This window comes from Rissa tridactyla, chromosome 6, assembly GCF_028500815.1.
Source record: "Rissa tridactyla isolate bRisTri1 chromosome 6, bRisTri1.patW.cur.20221130, whole genome shotgun sequence".
Classification (NCBI taxonomy): Eukaryota; Metazoa; Chordata; class Aves; order Charadriiformes; family Laridae; genus Rissa; species Rissa tridactyla.
The window spans coordinates 12,392,205-12,418,069 of NC_071471.1; the positions used below are offsets into that span (position 1 = coordinate 12,392,205).

General features: G+C 42.3%; 1 protein-coding gene across 3 annotated transcripts in view; it reads right to left on the bottom strand.

Annotated features, from left to right (window-relative positions):
- The window catches only part of PPP2R3A (protein phosphatase 2 regulatory subunit B''alpha), a 61,406-nt gene that overhangs the window by 24,728 nt on the left and 10,813 nt on the right, over window positions 1-25,865 (bottom strand). For 2 of the 3 annotated variants that reach the window (XM_054206632.1, XM_054206631.1), the window contains exons 2-5: window positions 21,563-24,035; window positions 6,226-6,486; window positions 3,838-3,941; window positions 1,014-1,116 (exon numbers count right to left, since the gene is read on the bottom strand). In XM_054206632.1, the coding sequence (XP_054062607.1) occupies window positions 1,014-1,116; window positions 3,838-3,941; window positions 6,226-6,486; window positions 21,563-23,572 (2,478 nt within the window). In that variant the 5' untranslated portion in view covers window positions 23,573-24,035. Of the gene's footprint in view, window positions 1-1,013; window positions 1,117-3,837; window positions 3,942-6,225; window positions 6,487-14,530; window positions 16,979-21,562; window positions 24,036-25,865 lie in introns of those variants that run through there. The other variant, XM_054206633.1, reaches the window with a different exon arrangement.

Here is a 25,865-nt window from a genome sequence, read left to right on the forward strand (position 1 = left end):
TAGTCTCTGGTTGACTGACAAACAAGATTGTACATGCCTTTGATTGCACCAAGTAGATAAAAGGCAGAGCTGCTATCAACCGGGAAAGGCAGTGTGCCCAGTGGAGAAAAGAGGAAAAGGAAATTTATCCACCACAATCCCGGTTTTGTTTGAGACACAGAAACATCCAGTGCAGACACAAAAATCTTTCCCCAACAAAGCACCTCCATAGAGGTTTTGCATAGAGGGCAATACGCTGTGAGAAATCTAGAGATATGCGGAAAAGCTGGGAAACAGTGTCAACAGATGATCAGAGGAGCAGATGGACCTGATTTATAGAGAAACCCTAAAGAAACCCTAAGTCTGTCTAGAGCCTGCCTAAATGGCCACAAGTAATTGAAGAATGTGATACTTTGCTTTGTTAAAAATATCACATGTGAATAAACGAAAAAGAAAGCAATGAAATCAGCATGCACAGATTTAGCCTGAGTATTGGGGGGGGGGGGGGGGGGGGGGGAGGAGCAGCGAAACTTGTGCACTAGCAGGTTTAGAGGCACATACAGAATAACTGGAACCGCAAAGTTTTTTGCAAAGATTTCCACATGATCTGGTAGTCTTGCTAGACAAATTCAATTATAATTGTCTTGTCAAGCAACTTTTACAACTTTTCTAATAAGCTTTTATGTTGTGCAACAGCACCATGCATTTTTCCCAATACCCACCTAGAGAAATGGGGTAAATTTCAGCCTGGTTACCCAGGCACTGATAAATATGAATCCTAACAAGAGGCAAGAGACTAAATAAAGCTTTGACAATCCTCAGCGACTTTAGCAAGGTATACAGATGGTTGGCACTTATGCAAAATAGTCCACTTAAAATGCTTATTTCTATTTCACTCCAAAATAAACCCCACCCAGGTGCTCTTCAAATCAAAGGTCTGTGTATCCTTGGTAAACATTTAAAGACATGAAAATAAAGAAGTTACAAAATAAACATAGCTCTCTCCCCGTTCGCTGTTGAGCTGTTGCAGGTACCTGAAGCAGCGGGATGAAGTCTTCCTGTTCCAGGTAGTCACAGCTCGGCTTCGCTAAAAGGTACGTGAATCTGGACGCATCATCATGGCAGTTACGTAGGATTCTACAAGAGAGAGGAAGAGTTACTCCAACCACTTTGTGCCTCACAGAACAGTCACAAACTACAGCTGGACTATGAAGTGCCTTATCACATGTTACACAGTACATCTACACTGTGAATTATGCAAAGTTGGCCTCAGACTACCAGCGCCCATTTTCTTCAATACCTTTCAGCAGCACCAAGATACTTGTACCCAGCGGAGCTTTTTTTTTCATGTTAATATTGCTGCGGTAAACAAGGTTTCTTATTGAAGCCTACTCTTACTTTGATTCCACAGCAGCCGCAGTATAAGTAACCTGACTTTTCACAATGCTGCATGCTCACTCATCTCATTTGAAGTCAAGAGGACCAACCCAATGGGATGCCATACAAGACACGCTCTCCAATTTATTCCTTTACTATATTTCAATATTTGAGGATATTGCCAAACTACAATGACTAAATTTTCAACCAGAAACAAATCACTCTCCAGAAAGGAAAAGAGCATCCCTTGTTACTTCTGGCACAGCTGGCTGCTGTGTACTGAAGAACAGCCCAACGAAAAAATTAGTAGGACTGAGGATTCAGAGAAGCATGTAAATTCATTCCTTAGGTTGACGGTTTGCATCTGACACTGATTCTTGTCTCCGCTTTCTTCTAATACCTGGTAAAAGGTATCACAATTACTTAATTCACTCCAGACGGAACTACTCATAAAAACAGAAACTCCATGACATTTACCAAATCACTACTGAATACCTGTAACAGAAGAGAGTATTTGGATATATGAAACACTAAACTGTTCGTATAGTATAAGGGAATCAATAAATCACTCAGAAAATTACCCTCTATTCTTTAATAACTGTGAAAATACAAATGCGTTGTTAATTATTTACTATGAGAGATTATTTAACCCTTCCTCTCTTGAAAGTGTATGAACTTATATTGAAACATAGTACTGAAACACCTGTAGTTTTCCTGCAGAGATCACACTGTAACTGGCTCTCTGCTAATTCTGGACTCATCACTCTTTACCAAAAGCAGACTTTACAAAAAAAAGTTTTGTTGTTTTTTTTGTTTTTTTTTTTTTTTTTTTTTTTTTTAAAAACAAGTCTCCCAGGAAAAAAGAAAAAAAAAAGGGGGGGAAAAAGAAAAAAAAAAAAAAGGATTTAGTGGCTGACAAGCAATCCTGTTAGCTGCACACTCATATCACGCTGTCAATTAACAGATACATTCTAAACCAACTGCAGAAAAGGTGCTAATGTTTTAGCAAAAAAAAAAAAAAAAGTCAGGCACATAAAGATAAATTCTGTGAATTCTAAAGCCATGTTTTAGGAGCAAACTAAAAGACCTGATTTTCAGAAGTATGCTATACCCAGCAACTCCTACTGACTTCAAATGAGCTCAGCGAGCACTAAGCACTTAGAAAAGTCAGGTCAGCTAGTAAGATGCTTAAAAATAGGCTTCAGCAATTAAAGATAACTATTTGAAAATTATGGCTGTGTTCAGATAACTGTAGTCTACCTTTACCAGGAACACTACATTTATTTCTGTCTATCACGTTTACAGAACAAATTTTGTTACTGTCAGAGGGGAAGAGGAAGGGGGGGGGGCGGGAGAGAGAAATCTTTCTAAAAGAGCAATTAAAGTGAGAAAAGCATACAAAACTTGGCTTGGAAATGGTGTGGTTAAAAGAATACAGAAGAGGGGCATGACCACAGTCTGTAAATATCTAAAGGATGTGAAAGTCAGAGGAGTGAAAATATGTGGTATCATACATGAGGGATTAATTAGCAGTAATTGGAGGAACCTAAGGAAGGAAAAAATGTTGTCTGTGTCAAGGAAAACTTACTGACACAGTCACCCCCTAACATTTTTGCAATTTTGCCAGGGTAACTAGAAGCTGTTTTGACAATATTATCGCAGGAAATACTTTGGGAACTCGAGGTTAAAGGCTACTTTAAGAATCTGAAGAGCAACCATTAAGTCAAAAGTTAGAACTCTCCCTGGATATGAGATGGAGACATTGTTCAGGTGTTTCCCAAAGTAGACTAAAGCCTGAATCACCCTGGAGGGAAAAAGACTAGGCAAGAGAGCAAGTCTGTTCCATCTCACACCTCTGACTCCAAGCACGGTATCTCCAGAGCTCTCAAAAAGAAGCCTTGACAATGGTATGTGGAAGTGGCTGTCAAACCCCACAGACTTATTGTACAGCATGCTTGAGGAAGGCAACCACCACTAAAGCTCCTTGAGTATCCACTTGTATGATGTTTCCTTATTTTACATTCCACCTTCCTGTCCTGTAACATCATCACACGCCTCCTCTCCCCATTCCCAAAAGGCACTCAGTCAGTACACTGGTGTAGCAGCAATAAGGCCTCAGATAAATATATCCCAATACATCCACTGACATCTATCAGCCATCTCATGCAAGGCTGGCATATTTCTAGGGAGCACATTAATATATTTTATATGCCAACCAGACCAAAAAGCCTCATCATCTATAGAATTGCTTCAAAGTTTGTTGATACAGCATGGAAACAAGTCTTCAGGGAGTTTTAGGGAAGAAAACCCAAGCTGATTGAGATTTTTAAGCCATTTATTTTCTTCTAAATAAGGGACAATGATTTAAAATTCTGGTAGAAGGAGGAAAAAAAAAAAAAAAAAAAAGAACAGAAAAGAAAGGCTTCTATGGTAGACTGTTCTGTTTTTCCAGAAAGAGAATTTTGCATTTGCTATACTCACTTTCTCCACATAGATACAAAAGAGTGTACAGATACACATCCCGTCTTTTCTCCTCCTGAAGCATTGAACATAGGTGCTTTCCAGTAGAGTGGGCAGCCACATATCTGTAATGAGGAATACAAAGGCAGTCACAAGAGGAGCCCGCCTGTTTACACATCGAGTTCACCATCGGGACTTTTACATAAGGGAAATAAAGTGGTAACGGCACACAGATTAGTCAAAAAGCTATCTACTGTATGGCAAGGTTCAAAATCCACCAATAACTTCCTATTCTGTCATATGACTTTTCAAATAGCCGAGATATACGGCCTGTCAGGCCAGGAAAAAGATCAAAGACTATCAATCTCTTAAGCTCTGTTTTTGACTGAGCTGGTTAGCAAGACTCCCTGCAAAGTGAAGTGGAAAGAGAAAGGCATCTCCTTCCAGAAGAGACCACTCATCAAACCAGCTACCTCGTGACCTACCTTCGAAACAGACGACCCATTCTCTACATGGCCTGACTTCTCACTGACAGCAAGGGAACTTCAATTCTAATTATAGACAATTAATGATTAAATGCCTGAAGGTGAAATGATTCCCATCCTGTAGTTTTCCGTGCAGTGCCTTCCACATAAAGCAGCCCATTTTCCCAACACTGCTGGATCACAGCAGGATAACAAAAAATGAAAGCACAAATGGAGACCAATTCCAGCAAAAGGACCCCCTGAACAGCTTTTTAACTAGCCTCTGCAGAGGCTGCTAGCTTTCAGAATGGCAATCAGTGAAAGCTCACGCATTTTCTACTTTATAACACCTCAGAATGGCAGGCTGGGAAACAGCTTCAAATATTCAGCTGCTGACACCTTCAAGAAACCACCTTTTTACTACAAAGATCATTCCAGCCACCTTCATGACTCCAGCCAAGGTACCAAAACATCTGCAAAGCACAGGCCTGGGAGGGAGTGCAGCTGATTCAGGCCAGGCACAGGTAAGACGGATATCACACCAAATGGAAAGAAGAACATTTTTAAGAAGTAGCTGAGGCATCACTTCTGTTTTCCCCACAAGGCCTCTTTCACCTCTTCTATTAAGCAAGACTATCCTGCAAGCCCATTCTCAATGTTTTGTCTGGGCGTGCAGGTTTCTTTGGGAACCCCAGTCAGCATAAGAACTGCTTTCAGACTTAGCCATCCCTGTGTCGGGGGACCGTACTTCTACAGGGAGACTGTACTTCTACAGCTACTCTGAGGAAAGAATGACATTTACTTTCTGCTGTTTTCTTTGTGTAGATGATTCTCTCACATTTATTTCAGAGCCCCAAAGCTGGCACCGTTACAAATAATCCCACAGAACAGAAGAAAGCCTTAAAACAGCTAAATGGTGCGGAGCACATCCATGTAGAGACAGATGCAGAGACCAGACAGAAAGGCAGAGGTCTCTTCTATATCACGCTCCTGCTTTTCCCAGTTTGAACATGACAGGCCACACGCAGTTGCCTGTCTTGTCATAAAATCAGTTTCAAACCTTTTTTTTTTGGCCAAGCAAAGAAGTTTTTCTGTTTATGTTTCAGAAGATGGTTTACAAATAATGCCAATTTCTCTAAAAACAAACAAGCAAAAAACCAACCTGTCTCTCCTTTCAGAAAAATCTTCCTTCTTGGAAAACAAGTGCTCCTCTTGGCCACAACATCATTGCTCAATCTGCAGTGCCAAAGTCGCGTTCAGGGCAAGCTGAACATATGAGATGCGTCTGACAACTGCTAGTTTTAGATCAGCATTACTGAAAAACCATGGTTGAAGGAGAGGAAAACAGAACCACCCATCTGCGGCGTGCTCCCACATGAGTGCTGTGTTTTGTTCCCTGAAGCCAGGAACTCATTAGCAGACCGTAACAACTCCAAGCCTGCTGACACCTGCATTACGGCTATTGAACGTACACATCTCAGTGGCTGAGGGTTGACTAAGCATTTCCCTCCTCTATGTCCAAGGAGGCGTAGGCTGGAAACTGCTTTCTCAAGCAATACTGCAACAGTCTACATAGAGCACGTCCAGCTTAGAGGGACCGCTAACCACAAAGAAGGCAGCTGGCACTACCTGAAGCCAGACTAAGTTCCTGCTATCTTCTGAGCGTAACTATGCAGGAAGAGCAAACCAAAAAATACAATTTATACTTGGTAAGAAATCCAAAAGAAGCATTTCGCAAATCAAAGCAAGAAAGAGCATACACATCACGTGACAAACAGCAAACCAAGCTCATCTTTGTTTATTATTTTCTTAATCTAAACAAAAACACTCAGAGCAAAAGGATATTTGTTCTTTTTTCACTAAAAAAGAGAACAGCTGTGAATACTTGATTAGTTTTAGTTTCAGTCTTTCTCTCCAAAAACCAAAAAACCTAGAGAATGGTTACCTTAGCAATTTTCCCCATTTCACAGACGTTTGCTTTCTCGTCTTCAAACTCTGTAAAGGCTTCTTCAATCCTGGCAATGATCTCTTCATGATTAGTGCAGACATTTGGAAGTCCTTTAGGGAAGTAGAAACGTGGAATGTTTATGGACAAAGGGGTACTGCTGGTGGCTTTATTCACAGGCAGAAGAGTGCAAGGGTTAACCGCGGAGTTCAAAGGGACTGGGGATGAAGTTCCAGGTTTCTTCTCTTGTTTACTTTGAACCTGCAAATATAATGAATAACAAATATTTTTTAACAGCATGGCTTTCCGAGCAAGAGAAAATAGTTTGTGATCCCGGTGATTAGGAAGAAAAATTAAAGCCCACCATCAATTAAATTACAGCACAGTGATAAAAATGCATGTCTTAAGTAGCCAATTAAAATTTTTCTGCAATATCAAACATTCCAAATTTAGGATACATCACATCTGCTTTTATGCAGTTTCTGTGCACTTTATATATGTAGCTGTGGATTATGATACACTATTGAACCAGAAAAGAACTCACCCTGCAATTCTGCAACACCATAGAACAAGGACAACGCTACTTCGTCTCATGTTGGTCATGGTGTTGGCATTCTGCCCCATAAAGAGCAAAGCATCAAAACCAGATCTTTAGCATCTCCCCTTAGAACCAGAACACCCACTCACACAAACGTCTTGCCCCAAGTGTGAGCAAACTTACATTCATAACATCGACATTTTCCATCCCTTGGGAACATCATTTGCTCTGCCAAAGTACCGCTTCACAGATCAATTAAGGAAAGACTTGCAAGACTGTCTTCTAAATTTCAAGCAGCCTCTTATTCTATGCCCAACTTGAGCGGTCCAAGACAATTTTGATTGAATTTTTGATTTTTTAATGTCAATTTAGCCCTTAGGAATTACAAGCAGCCAGGACAGTTTGTCATTAGGCACCCACATGATACAGCACACAGAGTCGGTGCAAAATACAAAGGCTCTGGTCTGTTTACAACGCCAGTTGGAAGAGTCCTTTTGCAGGTGAAGCACCCAAATGTTTCACTGAATCAGCACCTACATCATTTGCTGAAAAATAAGGAGAAAACTGGAAATTGAAACCAGGCCTTCTGCACGCCTGTTTGAAGGTGGTCTTTTCTCCCGTGCCTACCATCTCTTTTTTCATTAGCTCTACCATCCCAACACTCCTCTCCTGTCTGTAATAAACATACGGCTGATATGGTCATCCCCACTAGATCACCTTTCTAACGGACTTCTGGAATCTTCTACCTCTAGTCATACATCAATATATTTCATAAAAGGCAGGATTTGTATTTCAGTACATAATGAGATCCTAAAATAGGTAATTTTTCAGACACAGGCGGGAATATTTTTTTAAAATGTTTTAAAATGTTTCTAAAAAAACTGAAAAGTAGTTACAGTATAAGCAGCAGAATTCAGATGATAGAGTGCCAAAGGATGACGAATTCCCTGCTCCCCCATGAATACACACTTTCTTGGGAAAAGGCGACAGACTCGCCTATTGCACAATGGTTTGAATGCAAGAGTTATATTAATATAACAACATATGTGATAAGAGGCTAATAAGGCAACAGTCAAGTAAATACAGCTGCAACTTTCACTTTGTTTATTCTATTTCAAAACAAAATGGTTTTAGGATAAAGCAGCCAAGTCCGAGTTCACTAAATACAGAAGAATGTATATGATGAACTGACTAAATGCTTTGCCTTATTATTTTTGAGAAACTTGGAGCTTTTTTCTTAACGCATACTGGATACTCCAACTTGCCATTGGTTTGCTCTCAGGAAGATGAAGTGAGAATTGTAAAAGCTTCCTTAAGCCCCGTTTTTTCTGCATTTTAGAATATTTTATAACTCATTCTTCAGAGACCTGTAAAATGAGAGATAGAAGGACTTTCTTCCTCTTCACTCCTCTACTTCACTGCTCTCTCTTTAAATGGCGAGGAACCTCTTCCTTCTTCCAAACACTGTCCCATCTCAGAAGCAAGAACACATGTGCTTGCACACACACGCCAGCCCAAGCATACTTTTGTACTGTAACTGCTCTGCACGGAACACATTAATCTGGAGCTTGGGTTCACTTAAATCCTCCTCTCCTGCATCTCGCAACACAGGAACAACTGAAGACCACTTTCAACCTTCAAGTTTTCTGAATGTATCAGTACTAGTATTCAGAGTCAGTATGGTTACCAAGATAGCTCTCAACCTTTGAAGAACAAGCCCAATTACCATCTGTTCTTCCTCCCTTCCTTGACTTTTCTGACTCTCACACATACTGCACATCTTTGTGTCCTACCCCAAATGATGCTGGAGCTCAAAGTGGGCCAGGAAAGATAGTCAAAGGGTCTGAGGCTCAAAATGTTACTGGGGCTGAAGACGGCTGTGGGACAGAGTAAGCATCAGCCTTGGTTACTCTGTCCCACAGTATGACAATGCAGGTAGGGGACCTGAAATGGTGGCAGGGGTTAAGCTGGAGGGTAAGTTGGTCACTCACTTTAGGAGCAGCAGCTCAATGGGTTAATAGAAGACAACCCTTCTCCTGGTTTCCTTTTGCTCTTTACTCAGTTGACTAACAACAATGAAACCCAGACAGGCTGAATGTGGCTGGGAAGGGAGCACGTGGCCACTGCTGCATGTTAGAGGCACATGAAGATCCACCCATGGCCGCTTGCTTCAGTAAGGGAGGCTAAGCAAGACAGGTGAATAGAGGGCCCTGAGGCAGGTCTTCTCAAGAAGCCTTCAACTGATTGGGAAATAGCTGGTTAGTGAAATGGACCTTTGTGCTTAAGTCAAACTAGTAATTTGGCTTGGAGGGCCTCTACAATCTGCCTCCCACCCCATCTGCCCCGCCTAGCTAGTGACTTTTCTAGCCATGACCCAACTCTACTCAGCAGCTTTCACTTTCTGGATTACAGCAGAGGGGAAATCCCTGCTGGTCTCTCACAGCACCATATTCATACAAACAATGCAAAGCTGGAACAGACAATGAGGTGCCAACTCCAGTCACTTGACTTCTATAATAGGACTTAACATCAGTTTGTCTTGAAAACCCACTTCTCTGAAACAGGTCTATTGCTCCTTAATCTCTTCAATGCACGCATGCACTCCTAGCTGTCAGGACTGTGAGGAACTAGAAAAGATGACTCAAATTTAACAAAAAGGTCCACAAACCAAAAGGAAGTTAGTGCCTCTCAAAGGGCACTAAGTCTTCACTTTAAAAAATATCCCCTTACACTACAAAAGGATGATAGAATTGGATTGTTTTTTTTCTTGGAAGGCAAAGAGGCACCCCCAAAGTAGACCACCACCACAGTACTGTGCCATTTTCCTCCTCTTCTGCATACCACATACATCCTGATGTGGCACAAGGCTCAAACCGATCTTCCTGTAACACAACTCATTCACTTTGCCCTGGCCTCCACCTTCTGAAAAGCAGAGCAACTCATTTTCCTCCAAGTACTGCAAAGTCAGTAACGTTTGGCACCAGCTCATACAAACCACAGGTCAGGACCCCAGAATCTACATTAATTTCCTGATCCACAACCACAACACAAGCCAGAAGGTTAGACATCCATAGGAGAAATAGGAGGAATGCTGCTGAGCTTCAAAGCAGGGAGCCAGCTGAGACACGGGTTTGCAGCTGACCTTCCCAGTAAGACTGAATCACTAACTCCTGCTCAGTCCAAGGCAAACACGGTGGAAGCACTGCTCATGGGTGGCTTCTTTTCAGAAGATTTTACTTCAGGAATAGAAATAAAATTTTTGAACTTTGTCTTCTTCCTTCTCACATAAGAAACGAGCTCTCTACAACAACACAAAGAGAAAACAACAAGCAGGATCCTGTTTCCTACAACAATCTTGCAACCTAATACTCTGGGATGGGTATAACCAGATGTCAACCACTATGGAGACAGCAGGGAATTAATTACAACTACTTGTGAAAAAATAAAGTGATATGAGTGGAATTTCTGTGGGAATTCCTTGGAAAAAAACCAGTTTCTTGTTGCAAAAAGTTAACCTTAAATGCCATTTGCTTAGTGGAACATATTTCTCCAACAGCAACATGCACTTTCAGAAAGGACAGCTAAAAAGATACTACAAATACTATAATAAATCTTTTAGCTTGTTCCCAATAGCTAACAGATTTTTTTTTATTTTTTTTTTTTGCTAAAGTGGCAGGTGAGATTAAGGCCCATTTTAAAATACTGCTCTATAGCATAGTGTAATTTACCTTAACTAAAATCTGCCTCTCCACTATATCACCCTTTGCCAGTCATACAATTTATTTATGGACAGACTAGTGACAACTGCATTATAAATAAACCAGAGAGAACTACAGCCTCATTGTAGCTACACAAACAAAACACAGCGACTAAACCTCTGTTATCCAGGCCTGTCCGTCAGGGACTTGCCAGTCCCAGCAGAAAACTCCATGGAAGGAAGCAGTATCACGTCAAGTGCTCAAATACTTTCTACTCCTTCCTCCTGGCCCCAATCTCCAATGGGAGCCTAGATAATAAGTTTACCAGTTTCTTGTTTTTTTCCAAATGGGATTCTGTAATCCTCTTTTCTAGGGTACAGTGACTCAGCCTGGTTTCTCGCAGTCCACAGTGCTGACTTAATGTCTCCTTCCATTTTTTACAGTTCCTGTCTTACTGGAGTGTGATGGTAACTGGACACAAGCCATCCTCAGAGATTATCAGTTCTGATTTCTATCCTTTGCCCAAGACTTTCTCTTCCTTTCCTTCCCTGAAGCCCCTTCCCATCATTGTATCTTTCCGCTGCCTCTTTTTTACCCATCTCCAAGGGGACTAAGAACGGCAGAGGTTCATCTGCACGTGGCTCTCAACAGCACAGAGAGACTATGAGAAAATGGATTTCTGGAGAGAATCTTTTCTACTATAAATCGTAAACTCACCAGCAGAAGCAAAGTCCAATCATAGCAAAACACACATGAAAATAAACTCTATCCAAGCAACACAGAATCACAAAAGGACTCAGGTGGGAACGGACACAGGGCTCACTCTAAGGCTAGATCACGTTCCTCATTGCCTTATCCAGTTGAGTTTTGAAAACACAGACTTTGCACGCCTCCACTGACAAATGTGCCTATAGGTCCTTCCCACAACTGATATACTTCAGCCCATGCTCCAAATTCTTCCCTGAAAACTCCATGAAGAAAATAACCAGTGTGCATCCAGATCAATTCAGACAGAAGGGCAACAGTGGGCATAAACCCCTACTCCTTACAGATGCCCCACAGCAATTCTCATCTGTCCTGATTTGCAGATGACACTTACCTAGGGGGAAGGCTGGCATGATGAAAGGCAGAACCTCAGGCATGAGACAAAGTGACAAACTATTCAACTACTTCCATAAGAAAAGATGCCAAGTTCTCTATCTGCTCACAGCAACCCCAAGCATGGGCTGAGGTTGGGAATCCGCTGGCTGAGCAACAGCCCTGCTGAAGAGGATGTGGGGGAGATGGTGTGCACCAGGCTCAACATGAGCCTGCAGCATTGTCTAATTACAAATAAGGCAAACGATGTACTAGACGGCATTAGGAGTAGGGCCAGGAGAACAGGGGAAGTTATTATTATCTCCTGTGCCTGACACTAGTGAGGCTGCATCAGGATTACTGCAACCAATTTTGGGCCTTCAAAAGGGATGGGGAGAGACTGGACAGATCTACAGAAGGCAAATCAGATAGCCGGGGTCAGGAGCACGTGTCAGGAGAGACTGAGGGGCTGGGCCTGTTCAGCCAGGCAAAGAGGAAACTAAGGGATGGGCTAACGGCAGCCTACAGCTACTTGAAGCATGGTTACAGAGATAGTGGAGCCAAACTCTGTAGTGGTACATGGTGTAAGAGGGGAAACAGCAATAAACTGCAGCTTGTGAGGGTTAGGCAGGACAGCAGGAGGATGAATTTAACGGAGGGTAGAAAAGCCTGCAAGAGGTCACTGGAATGATGCGGGATGCATCCGTATATTTGGGGAGTTTTCAAGACTTGGAGAAAGACAGCTCTGGTGAGACCTACTCTTAGGAACAGTCTTCCTACAAGTGAGATGCTGGATTAGAGACCTCCCTACCTCCCTTCCTACCAGTGCTGCTCTGGGAGGCTCTCTGATCCTTCCATGAAAGTCCTGCAAAAGATGAGCACAAGAACTGAAATTTACAGCTCTTAAGAGATGTGGGTTTTACAAAAAACCTTCTCTCTTGCCTTTCTGGCCAACGTCTACATGTTCCACAAACTACCTATACTCATCTCTCTGCTCCCTATCATCACCTTATTACCTTTCCTCCTGCTAGCGCTTTTTCTGTACTTAGTGAGTCCAACTACCTCTGCTCTCATCTCACACTAACACACCCAAGCCACAAGATATAACCCTACAAAAATTAGCATCTCGCTGCTGCCAAGTGCTCCCATCTCTGTCCTCCACTCCCAAACGTACCTTGTCACTGCACACCAAGTGCCAGCTCCAGAGCTTGCCAGACCCTTCTGTGAAACGATTTAACCCACTTGGAAAGGCAGAAAACAGACTTAGCTTTGTTGCTGGATGATAGTCTACTGTGTTACGAGTTAAGGCAGCTCACAGAAAGGCCCGTGGGGCCCAGTGCAAGACAGGGTGACACACGGTGAGGGGGTAGCAAGAGGGGAAAAGTAGTGAAAGAAAGAGAAGAGGAAGTAAGACTATCTTTTTTTTTCATCTGCACTTGCCCACTGCATTGGAATCACAGACTGGTTTAGGTTGGAAGGGACCTTAAAGATCATCCAGTTCCCGCCCCCTGCCTGGGGCAGGGACACCTCCCACCAGCCCAGGTTGCTCCAAGCCCCCTCCAACCTGGCCTTGAACACCTCCAGGGATGGGGCAGCCACAGCTTCTCTGGGCAACCTGGGCCAGGGGCTCACCACCCTCACAGCAAAGAATTTCTTCCTGAGAAGAAATCTCTTCTCCCTGAGAAGAAATCTAAATCTCCCCTCTTTCAGTTTAAAAGCATTCCCCCCTCATCGCTCCACTCCCTCATAAAGAGTCCCTCCCCATATCTCCTATAGGGACTGGAAGGGGCTCTAAGGTCTCCCCGGAGCCTCCTCTTCTCCAGGTGTAACACCCCCAACTCTCTCAGCCTGTCTTCATAGGAGAGATTCACTTGCCTTGGATCTGCAGCACCAGAGCAGTTATTCTCGATGCATTTAGTGGTGAAGGTCGCTGCTCCTACTGCAGACCAGGCAGAGGGCTCATGCACCAAAGGCTTGTCAATGTTTCCAGCTGGTCTACTAGGAGATCTTATCTCTCCCTGCAAACCATACCCCAATTGTGTCCTTAGGTGATCAGACTAACTCTGGAGAGTGAACTTAGCTGTGCTGCGTGGTTCTTATTAGTCTCTTCTAAATTGCTTGTGGTCCCCACCCAAGCTATTACTACACATCATTACTTCATGCAATTCTCCTCTAGGGAGTGAAAAACCATGTTCCAGAGATTAACCTCATAGATGTACTTTAGCCTGTCACCAGAAATCATGAGAACAAAATGCGCTACAATATACTCTGGAACAATTTTAATAGCTGTTTCTTAGGAAACAGCTGCACCGCTCATAATTTCAACTTTTTAACTTCCTCACTGAGTCACTGATTATTTAAATATAGATGAAGCTCAAAATGGGCTGATTTCAGCATATTGTGACCCCCTGTAAATCCGGCGTGGCTACCTGCCCATTTGGTGTCCTAGCATAAACTACTCCAATCTTTTACCAATTGTCCCAGAAAGCGAGGGCAGCAGCTGGGATTTACCCTTTCTTTGGCTACATGTCCATGATCTTAAGGGCCTTTTCCAAGCTAAATGATCCTATGATCCTATTCTCTCTCTGTCAAAGCCAGGTAGGCTGGTCTGTGCACAAATTCGTACAGTAGAGAACACAACCAACTAAATACAGCAGAATGTTGTGGTTGTTCCACATGCAACAAGAAACATTCAGAGCAATCACATACACAAAGAGGGTTTTTCTTACAAAAAACACAGAAAAGTTTTAATAGTCTTAACACTATTTCTCCCTATTAAATCACTGCCCTTGCTGTTAATTTTTTCCCCTTGTTTACAAAGACATTTTAACTCTGCAATCTAAGCCTGGAAGGTTTATTTTTAAACCTGTTGGTATCTAGCTGCAAATAACTTTCTGCAAATAGATACGCCAGAGGGACACAGTTTGATTCTCTGATCCAATAAAAAATACAAAGCAAGAGAAAAAGAAAAAGAAATGCCAAGCATTCAAACCTGGGCCTGCTGGAATGACTTCAGCCTCCTCTTGAATCGAGATGGAAGAACAAAATCACAGCCCTTCGCAAGGAAAGCTAGCTCCCCTCCCAAGTCTGGGTCCCTCCGCAGAGAACTCTCCTTGATCATCATCCTGGTGAGCTCCTAAGCAGATGTTGCCCTTTCCAGAAGGGGCACAGGGACTCTGCAGGAGACCACGTCAAGACCAGCACGTTGCTTTCTTGGTTTTGATTTTTTACAGGCAAAAAATGGCAAATGGCTTCAACATACTATGTCTTCTCTCTCTTCACAAGGACAACATCTAGAGATCTTATCTTACTCCTGAAGCCAGACCTCCCTTTTTTAACTGATATTCAAAGTATCTTTCAGTACCACCAGGATCTTCTGCCTTCTTGTAATACTTTAATTGAGAAACATGATCTACAACAGAATCTATTTCCCTGCTGGCTACATGACAGACAATCTGTCCTTGGCTTGTAATAGGCCAGGGGTAATATGGGAAAGGAAGCACCCACCACCACTACCAAGAGTGCTAAAATTAGACGCACTGCAGAAGTGGCTAAATATACCATCTTCCCCAATAGTTCTTACTTTATGTGCTTCAGTGCTGAAACCTGAGGTACAAACTTGCATCAGGCAGACTCAGCTAGAGTTAAACCCCATGCTTCGGCCAAGGCCCGTGCGCGTATGATGCTGGTGGTTTGAGGTCCCTGCTTTTGAGGCGATGAAGCAGATCATCAACATTCATTCCCACACTAGACCAAAGGCTGTAATTTTCAAAAAAACCATCAATTTTTCCTTCTGGCTTGGAAAAAGCAAATCATCTGGTTTCTTAACACCAAGCAAGCGCATAAGGGTGATCTTGGATAATAAGATCAGGCATTCTAAAGCAGTCCTTAAGAACAACTGTTTCAAAAAAGACACCAAAATACATCATTCTTTTTATTCACTTTTCCCATAGCTCTCACAAGGCAAAGCGATTCTCAGTGGACAATAGTCTACTCTTTCTCTGTGCGACCTTAAGAAAGTTGACTTCAAACTCTTGCTCAGACTTTGTCTAGGCTTTTAAAAAAGTGTATTCTCCCCCTCCTATCATGACAATGGTGCTGAACAAAGGCCTAAATTCTTGCTCCACAAGATGAACAAACACCTAGTCCCATGGCCTGCTTTCCCTACTCGACTTTAGAAGTCCTAACTACTTTGCCAGTATACTTTGTAACACAGCTTAGTAACACAGAACAATGTCTGATTTCTAGCTAGTAGGGCTTGCTTTTAGCTAAGACACTGCATTTGAAATGAAAAGGTTTAACTGAGCCTCACCAACAGAAAGCTTTTATTGGACAACACGCACCTCCAATATCCTTCTCTTCCTTTTTTGCTGTAGGAGGTCCAAGGTTACTTCATATACAGCACCACTTAATATGACTACAGATAGGCATAGAAACAGCCTATCCAAAAGGGTGCTCTTACTATCATAAGTCTGCTCTTGTCCAGTTAAATAGGCTATTTACTAAAGGAGAGACACACACACATCCCCCCACAGCTGATGTTCACAAAAGGAATTTTTTTAATGTCTTCATAAATCTGTATCAAACCCCCCAAGATTATTTTCTCTCCTGTTGCTTCTCAATCATCAGGCGATGGTCCCACAACCTGGGCTGTGGAATCCAGTTCTTCATGAAAGATTTGACACGAATGTAGCACAGTTTTGGTTCCTTTAGGTCACTGTAACTATGTCTAAATTGTGCAACCTGGGAGTTGAAAGAGCTGTGAAGTCCATGTGTATATTCACAGCTACAAGTCCAAAGAATCACAAGGTTATTACAGCGTCATCAGCCTACTTCACCATGTGCCCTGCAAGTGAATATGAAGCATAACAGAGTTACAGGATGAAGATGGGAATGAGAAATGGAGCCCTAAAAAAGAAAAAGGCAGGCAGCAACGTTTTCACTGGAATTGCCACTGAGTGAAGGATACACAGATCCATATGCAACAGTTTTGGAATACATTTTCATTTTCTTACTCTGACAATTTTTTCTAAGCATTAAGGCTCACAAGGCTCCCCTGTACAGGCCGTCCTGCACATCTTGTATAGCAGTGTGTCAGACAGTGACTTATTTTAAATCATCTGTGGCAAGTGTACTTACTTCATCTTCAATTGAACTCTCACCCTGCTTACAGACTGCCCCTCTTCTTACAGACTGCAGAGGAAGTATAGTCCAAAGAACCTCTCATATCTACAGCTGCATCCAGACCAGCTACAATGGGCTTTAAAAGATGTATACATGAAAGAGACATACTAATCTAGCAGCTGCTACTTGAAAAAAAAAAAATAATCAAAGCAGCCACATACTTTTCATTTGCAAATTAACCAGTCACAAAAGATCCCGGAATTTGGGGTCTTTTTTGCACTGATAACCTGGAAAAATACAGTGATCTGGAGGCAAAGCTTGCTGTGCCTAAATTCCAACCTGCACTATAGCACGTTCCTAGCACAGTACTTCCTAACCTCAAAACACACAAAGTGGGTATAAATAAAAACATAAATATACAGTACTATGAGAAATTAACAGTAAGAGAATCTTGTATCAACAGTTTCAAAGTCAACAGGACAAAATCCACAGCAGAAAAATCTGGTATCAACAGCCTACAGACCAACTGAGCAAACCGCAGTCATATTTAGAAATTTGTCTTTGCTGTAAGTGACCCAGTTTCAAGCGTGAAGGTGAGAGATGTCAAATGTAAAGAGGTGTCAGATTGCCTTCGTTAGCCACCAGAACACAGAAGGAATCTCACCTGTGTTTAAAGCTGGACGCTTAGTCCTAAAAGATTTGGATGATTTAATCATCACAGGACTTAGCTGTACCCCAAAGCCTGGCTGCAACACTTCAGTGCACTCTGTATAGCTGAGAAGGGCACCAGCTTCAACTGTTTTCAAAACAGATTAAACTTTTCCAGCAACAACGTGACTTTTTCTTGGTTTTAGAGCCAACGAGGCTGAAAAACTCAACATGTATCACTAGGCTTTGTTTCACCTACCTTTAGATGTCTACTTCAAGACAAATCAACTTCACACGAGCAGGGACTGTATCTGCCCTGATTACAAAAGGCGCCCGTGTGCCACGAACACGTCCGTAAGTGTTTGGAACCGGTTCTTTTAATTCTTTAATTTCGTCTGATTTCTTTTTTTTTTTTTTCCCCTGTGTCATCTTTGATTCTGAGATACTTTAAGATTTACTTACTATTTTCATTTATCCCAATAACTATTACGAAACAGAAAAAAAGGCACCCCTTTTTACTTTGTGGGTTTAGAAATAATGAATAATTGATGTCTGAAAAGAGTACAGATCGTGTGTACAGCTTAATTGACAGATATGACCAATATCTGATCAAAACAATTTGTAACATATGTAGATGGAAGCTGATTTTACAGAAAAAAGTTTTCAGTTTTATTTTTTGGATGCATTGATTACTTCATGACAAAGTTAAAGTCACTATGATGTTACAGAAGATACTTTTTACAGTTAATCGCCCCACACAAGATGCTTCATAAGCATATCATTAAATCCGCAAAACAGAGCGGCACATAGAATTATCCAGTAGCATTCTGAAGGGGCAGAGTTACGAAGTTGACAGGTCAACCCTTATGTATGATAATGAAATAGTCTTAATTCCACTCAAAGCCATCTTCGGGCCACCTCTTTAAGTATGCAAGATAGACATTCTGATACATAAAAGCAAGGTGGCCTCAGGACAACACTTTAGATCACAGGAAGCTAGGAACACTTCTGAGGGTCCCAGCAATACCCCCCCACACCCCATCAGCCATTCAGGCAAGGCAGGATTAGATAGATGCTACCTAGAGCCAGCCCAGAGGAAACACATGGCAGCAGGGAGCAGCCTCTGCACTCTACAATCCAAGGCATAACATAGTTAGACAAGGTGCTCTGAGACCACTTCTCAACTCTGTAAACCCTCTGCTCCCAGACCCACAGCCCCCGCCCAGAGACAGCTGTACCACCCTTTTGACCTCAGTGGGAGCAATTCCATTTATTAATCTTGTATACCAGCATCATAGTCAGTATAAAGAAAGATTCAAAACCATGTAGAGGCATGGAGGAGAGAGAAATGGGAAGAAGGACTGCTCCTTCTGTCTCACTACACCATGAGTAATCCTTTTGAGAAGGGATACCCACCAGAGGAAGGACAAAAAGGAGGTCTCTTTTTGTATCAAACCCTGCTCCTGGTCTCTGCTCCCAAAATTATTCATAAACTTTATCCAACAGCTCTTAAAATAAAATGCATGAACAGGGCCGGAGCAGAGCCCTGCACTACTCAAACTTGATTCTGAAAACAGAATGAGTAAGTTTCTTACAGGCTTTTCTAGGGTACTTTCACTGAAGTACCAAGTATTCTGCAAGCATAAACTGAATTTAAATGTTCTTGTCGTCCTGTACAGGTGGTAGACCAAGGACACAGAGTTAAGGTCAAAATCATCCACCACTGACTTTTCCAAAGACTTTTCAGAAGATGACGTTTTACTCAAAAGGTAGCACCCTCTACCTTCCAAAGAAACCCCTGACACTCAGCACTTCCACAGATCAGGTCAGAGAATCCCAACAGCTCCATCTCCACCTTCTTCACTACTCACTGGTTCCAGTTTCTCCCGCTTCCCCTCACACCTGTCAGTCCACCCAGGCTTCACTCCTTATTGCCCTCCCATCTAGAGACAAAAATACAGCTAAATATTCGGAGGGGTTGCTAGTCTCTAACAGACAACTGAACTGTTTTCATTGAACTATTTCTTTCAAGAACAACATATTAAGAATCAACTTGAGCACACAGAACAGGAAATTTTAAAATAAACAGTTGGAGGGTTTAGAGATAAGCAATGGAAAAATGGACCTCAATGGGAAATGTCGGACAGTCTAAAAGTATGCAATACTTCCTGGCCTGCCTGAAAGAAGCATTATGTGCTCTGTAAAACTGATGGACTTCTTGAGTATTCATGTCCTAGTTTCTAAATATTTTGGTTTTGAAAATTAAGAGGCAAGTAATTCTATTGTTCTCTGTGGAGAATCATAATTGGTTTTATGATAAAGGGAAAAGTCTGTTGCTGATATAAATTAGCACAGATTTCAACGCAGATACGGCAACTAAGCCAGCAAACAATCCAGTCTGAAACAGCTCTCCCTTACCCTTTTCATTGCTTAGGATTTGAGAGATATTAATACTGTCACAACCTTCATAAATGAAAGCTGCACTGTGTTTTCATTGCTATTAGATCTCTGGGGGTTTTGTGTGTGTGCATAACTATTTGATAACAGTTCTATGAGCCCTAAAAAATAAAACAAATACTTTACATATTATTCATTCAGGCACACATGCAATACTGAATCAGAATCCACATGGAGCTCCAGTCAGATCCAGAGTCATCTAGGAACACAGAGGTATTCCCCAGATGCTATACCTAGAGAGGACCTTGTGTCCACATCTATACTATAAATAACAGTAAACCTTAGAGTAAGTGTAGAGCCAGCAGGTCAGATGACTTTTGCCCACTCTGCTAAGGGCTAACTCCCTCTGAAGGGTACCAGCTGCATCCATGCTGCGCAGTGCTCAGCCCAGGCTCCTTCCAGCTCCTCTGGGTCCCCAAGACAGCTATTCCCTCTCAATCTTTGGTTCTAGGCATCTACACAAAGCCAAGGATTGTGCTGCTGCACGGAAGAGAAAAGCTCTTGTAGTATGGGTGCATATTATAGGTCCATAGAAAGCAGGCTGGGAGCAAACTAACACACAGGCTAATTAACTAACACAGGTGGGTGATTAGGGAAACAGGAGCTGGTAAGAGACCAGACTGATAAGCTATTTGACAGTGTAAATGCATCCAATTTTCAAGTATTATAGAAAAACTGCCACAAAGTCAGCATCACTTTATCAAACACATTTTTGTTTGAAGTTCACAAGTTAGAAAATTCTGTAAGTTAATATAAAAGGCAAGAATAGCTATTATAAGAGATTGCTTTAGAGCTTTTGGAGCTGCTTAATTCTACACTATTCGAGGAAAAAAGACTCTTTCCCTTGCTAGAGATATCAGACAAGGTTATATTCACCATTTTCTGTAAGATGCCCAGAGAAACATCAGAAACACTTGGAGAGTCTAGTCTAAAGAGATCTCAGCACTGTCATTTAGAGTCAGACACGCCGCACCCAGGTCCTTTCAGAATTGCACCAATTACCTGTATTTTCAGGCAAGTGGACTGTTTTGAAGACATGCACATTGTGCTTCAACTAGAAAGAACTGTGAAAGTTCACTTACAACCCGGGCACTTTTTCAGTGCCTATGTGGAAGGCAGATTTTTGAAATTGAAGCCCTCTCTGTGCACTTGGCAGTTTGGCACCAAGTTGTCTTGAAAATTTGGCACTCCTTATAAAATGAAAAGCCTTGGCTTCCCTCTAAAGCAGGCTCCCACCAAGACCCTTCTTCCTGGGAAAACCTACCCCTCATTTGAGAGATACAAGCAATGCAGACTCCACAATGACTCTATGCATTGGGGATAGGGAAAAGAAAACTAAATTTTCCTAGATTTTGACCTTCATGCCATGGATGATCTCTCTCTTCAGGAACTAGTGATAAGGATAACAACAAAGGCTGTTGGAGTCTGCTCGGAGATGGGAAAGGCAGAGGTAGAACATTCAGTTCTCACTGAAGTGGTGAGATTCTCCCAGGAATAAAGTAGTTAGCTAAAAATTGTTTCTACCTTCTACTATAAAGGACCCATTTAAATCACCAGCAGGAAAGGAACAAGCTCAAAGGGGAAACCACACATCAGGGCATATTTTGTTTGCTTAGGGGTTTTTGTTTCCTTTTTTTGTTTGTATTTAAATAAATGCTACATTTCTGCCAAGGTGAGCACGTTATTCCACACTGCAGCATCCAAAGCACAATGAATCACTTAGCAGCTGTAGTTCCCCCCCCATTTTTCCATGTTTGTTTTACTCACTATCCCATCAAAGGTTTGGTTCTCTTACCTTAATCACTTCTGGGGCCTGCTGAATGGAAGCTGGAACAGAGTCTCTGAAGGCAGCCCCAGCATAGCTTTTTTGCCCTGCAAGGAGGGACTGTGAAGAAGGAGTTGTTAAAGTTTCCTGAAGAATCTGCATCACTTCCCTCTCCTTGGACAAGCTTCCTTTGCCTGTCTGGAATTCCACCAGTTCCTGGGCAAAGTCCTCAATGCTTTCCAGAATACGCAGTAAAAGGGCTTTGTCATCCTCTTCCATTTTATGACCATTTGTTTCCATGATTTTCGATAAAGGAGAAGTGGGGTCAACTGGTTTACTTTTGTGTTCAAGAGCCAGAGGTAGTACCTGCCTACCCTGCCAGCCAAACACCTTCGAACGGGCAGGTTCACTCTCCTTTAGGGAGGGTTCCCTCAAAGTACTCTCCATTTTCTGAGAGAAGCACTCCAAGTCCAGCAGCAGTTTGTCTATCTCATCTTTGTCTATCTTACTACACATCTGTTCTCCTTTGGAGACATCAGCTTGGGAACCACACGATACAGAATCTGAAACAGGTTTTAAAGGAATAATTGTCTCAGAAGCATGGGAGAGCTCAACATCTCCCACTCTAGCATGTTCTGCTTGAGCATCGGCAGATAGATCTGAACAACCAGCTAGCTGGTAGCTGCGCTCTAAACTCTCCCAGCCCCCTTTCTGCTCTGCCTTCTTTATTTTCCCTAATGTTCTTTCCCCATCAGACTCCTCCTCAATGTACAGAGCCTCAGTGGAAGATGTGCAGTCAGAAGGGCTTGTGGCCGGTAACTGAGGTAGAGCACAAGCATCTTTCACAGCTCTCACACTGTTCTCCTGTGGGACGCCGTGAAGGGAGTTTGAGGTAAAGCTCACAGTACTTGTTTGGACAGACTGAGAGGTGCTTGTCACCTCACATGGATCACCTGCTAGTCCAAGAGGAACAGCACTTGAAGACGGCAGCTGAATAATATCTTCATATCTAGGTGGCTGCTCATCGCCAAATACTGGGGGAAAGGGAGTTTGCTGCAAGCCATGGAAACAGTTAACTAGTTCTGCCAAGTCACTAGCTTCCTTGTGTCCTGGTGGTTTGATCTCAAAGGGTAGCTTTTTCAGGTATGAAGAAAATCTTGTCATCAAATTCATATATATCATTTCTGAATTAGCCAGAGGATCATTGCTGTTCCCTCCACTAACACTGTCTGCAGACTTCTTTTTGATGCAGTGTTTTATTATGTCTGTGCATTTTTTCAGATCCTCTGAGCACTTGAGCAAGATGTCTAAGCACACCTTAATATCTCCACCAGAAGAACCATCTAGCTTGTGTTTTTCCAAAATCTGGGTAATGAAGTTTTCTTCAGAGAAGGAATGAGGGGAGAAGGGAACCATGGGATTCATGCTGACTTCTGGAGCATCATTGCTCTCCTGCCATTTCTCCACAGGTGAGGGACTCTGCAAAAAGCCACATGGAGGGCAGTTCTCATCATTGTTGAAGTGCCCATAAATCAAGTCAAAATCAAATGATCGTCTGCTGAATGATTCTGACCGAACTTTCCTTCCCTTTCTGTAGGCCACATGACTGGAAGAGTTCTTGAGCTTTTCAAAGGAGAATTCCTTTATTTTACCACTGGCAAGGTTTATCGCCTCACCGGTAATGTCTTTTAAACTGCTCGAGGCTTGCACTGAAGAGCTCTTTTTGATTCTTGGATTATTTGGGAGGATTTGGTGGTAATCCTCATTTCCAGGCAAGGCAAGTCCATTTTCAGGAACAGGGATTTTATGGTCAAGGTTGGCATCTTGGACACTGAGCTCTGCGCAGACACTGTGGTGGGCAACTATGCACGTAACTCCTCGCTTAAACACTTGGCAAGTCCCTGTGCAGTAATGCACGGTGTGCTGAAAGTGCTGGTCTATCACCACGCTGCTGTAGCAGTTCACAGAACTGACCATAAGCCTGTAGGTTGCTGCCATAGCACGGATCACACTTGGAAGTGAGACTTCAAAATTCACCATGAACTAAACAGGAAAAAGTTCACCTCCCCCACACTTTTCATAGCCACACCAGATTTAAGAAAAACATTCAAATGTCAGCTGAAAACATTCAAACTACGTGAGAAACTACTGCCTTCGAAAGCCCTATCGAAGTCTGGAGTGGCATCAGCAGTACAGTTACAACAATTAGTGCAACTTGCATATCGTTTGACTTAAGGCAACTTGATTCTTATACTCCATGCAGAACACTTTGCTGATCACAGATGCAGCATGAGCTGCCCCATTTCTAATGAAGGTTCTCCAGCAGGTGTCATAAAATTCAGCCAGAAAACTCAGGCAGAAGTGACAGGACGATGATTTTTGTTCGATCCTTGTTCTCTATTTTGGGTGGGTCAGTAAAAGATAGACAATCAAGTAGCACGTACAGCCAAAAAATCCACAGTATGCTTGTGAGATTCCCCTCTCACACTGGTAAGGTAGGTCCCTGCAATTAAAAAAAGAAAAAGGAAGAGTCATTATAATTTCCATGTAATATGCAGCCTTGTCTACTACCAAACATATGGCACCAGACCATAACAACCAACACACAGGCTTGTACAGAATAAGAGTAGGCTGATATTTTTCCTTCACTCAGATCTACCAAATAAGAACACTGCTGAGGAGCTAGCCTATATTTATACACAGGCTGTCTGTGTGTTGCCATTTTAACAGCTCTATTTTAACTACTCATTAATTTTTTTTCAGACTTGCTTTTTTTTCCTTCCCAGACTGAACAAAACATTACCTTTAATTCTAATGGAGCAAAACATTTTGATTGTCTTGTGAATTTCTGACTTTCATTTTCCAAGACTCTAAAGATAAGGCAAAGAGCAGTAGAGAAAAGCACTTTCAGGATTTCCAAACTCTCTGGATTATAAAAAACTGCAAACAGCCTGCAGCAAAGTAGATGAATGCCTCTAAGAGTGAACGGCCTTTAGTAAAGGGCACATCGTCTTCCATTAGCCTTTCACCAAGGTCTCTGGGTCCATGGCAAAAATATTAAGGAGGAATAACTGTTTTTCATTCTCTTATAATCCATAAATAGCAGCAGATTTCATTAAATAAGTTCGCTGGTGCAGACATCAAGAGCAGAAAGTAATATGTGTGGAAAGGTTAAGACTGTGAAAACTATGAATCGAGTGTTTTACACTTAGAGCCATTTCCAGCTGCATTTCCTATCATCATGGACAGAACTGCACCAGAAAAAACAAAGGCTGCTTAACTTTGTTAGGAAAAGATAAGAAATCCCAGATTTAAGGGTCTTAAATTTTAGACATTGGTTCATCTTTCTCGACTACTTCAATAAACACCCCAATGAATTTCTGAGCACCCTCTATTCCTGTACAAACAGAAATCCATTTCATAAAACACGATTAAATCACAGCTAAGTCACACTGCAGCATGGCTTTATTTTGTAGTTTTCAAAGGTAAATATCTATCACTATGTGAAAGTCCAGACCTGCAGCTGACGGAGTGCCCTCCATGCACGTCACATCCCACTTATCCTTAGCTCATACGCCTGTACAAATATATCACACAAAAGGGAAGTACCTTAGAGCTTGGTGCTGTTGTAATTTAGGACTGGGGATGGCACAGACATGCTGAACATTCACATTTTACGTATTTTAAAGCCTTAATTAGAAACTGAGAAGCACTGATTTAAGATTATTTGATGGAATTTGTCATGTGCCATGTCTGCTCATTGCAATCAGATAGAATTGCACATCATAACGAAACATTCCCGACTTATTCTTTGGATTATATAAAGCATTGAAATGACTGCATTCAAGATGAAGAACTAACTGCTCCAACTACCATGCTGGTATCTGTAACAGGCTGCCACCTGCCTATCAAACACCGCAGGCCAAGCTGCATGTTGTACCAGGGCCAGCTTCACAGTACACTTGTGTGCCTGTCCTGCTCTGCCCCCCTCTACACCCACTGGCACTGCCCCAAAGCCCCACAGGCATGGGAGGGCCTTCCAGAGGGATGATCAGAGGTATGAGGTGTGCCCCAGCCACAGCAGTGAGTCAGGGTGCCAGGGGATAAAGGGCGTAAACAAAACTGTTTTTAAACCCCGGGGTGCTTACACCATCAGGCATAAACCTGGGTAATAAGACTCCACACCCTCCAGTCACTGACTCTGAGGCTTCACCATCATGTGTGCTAAATGCTCTGCTGAATCAGAGCCACAGTTAAAAAAAAGTACTATTGGCTCCCCAATGTCTTAATCTTATAGGACTTAATGGGCTTTGTTCAGACAGGAAAAACCATG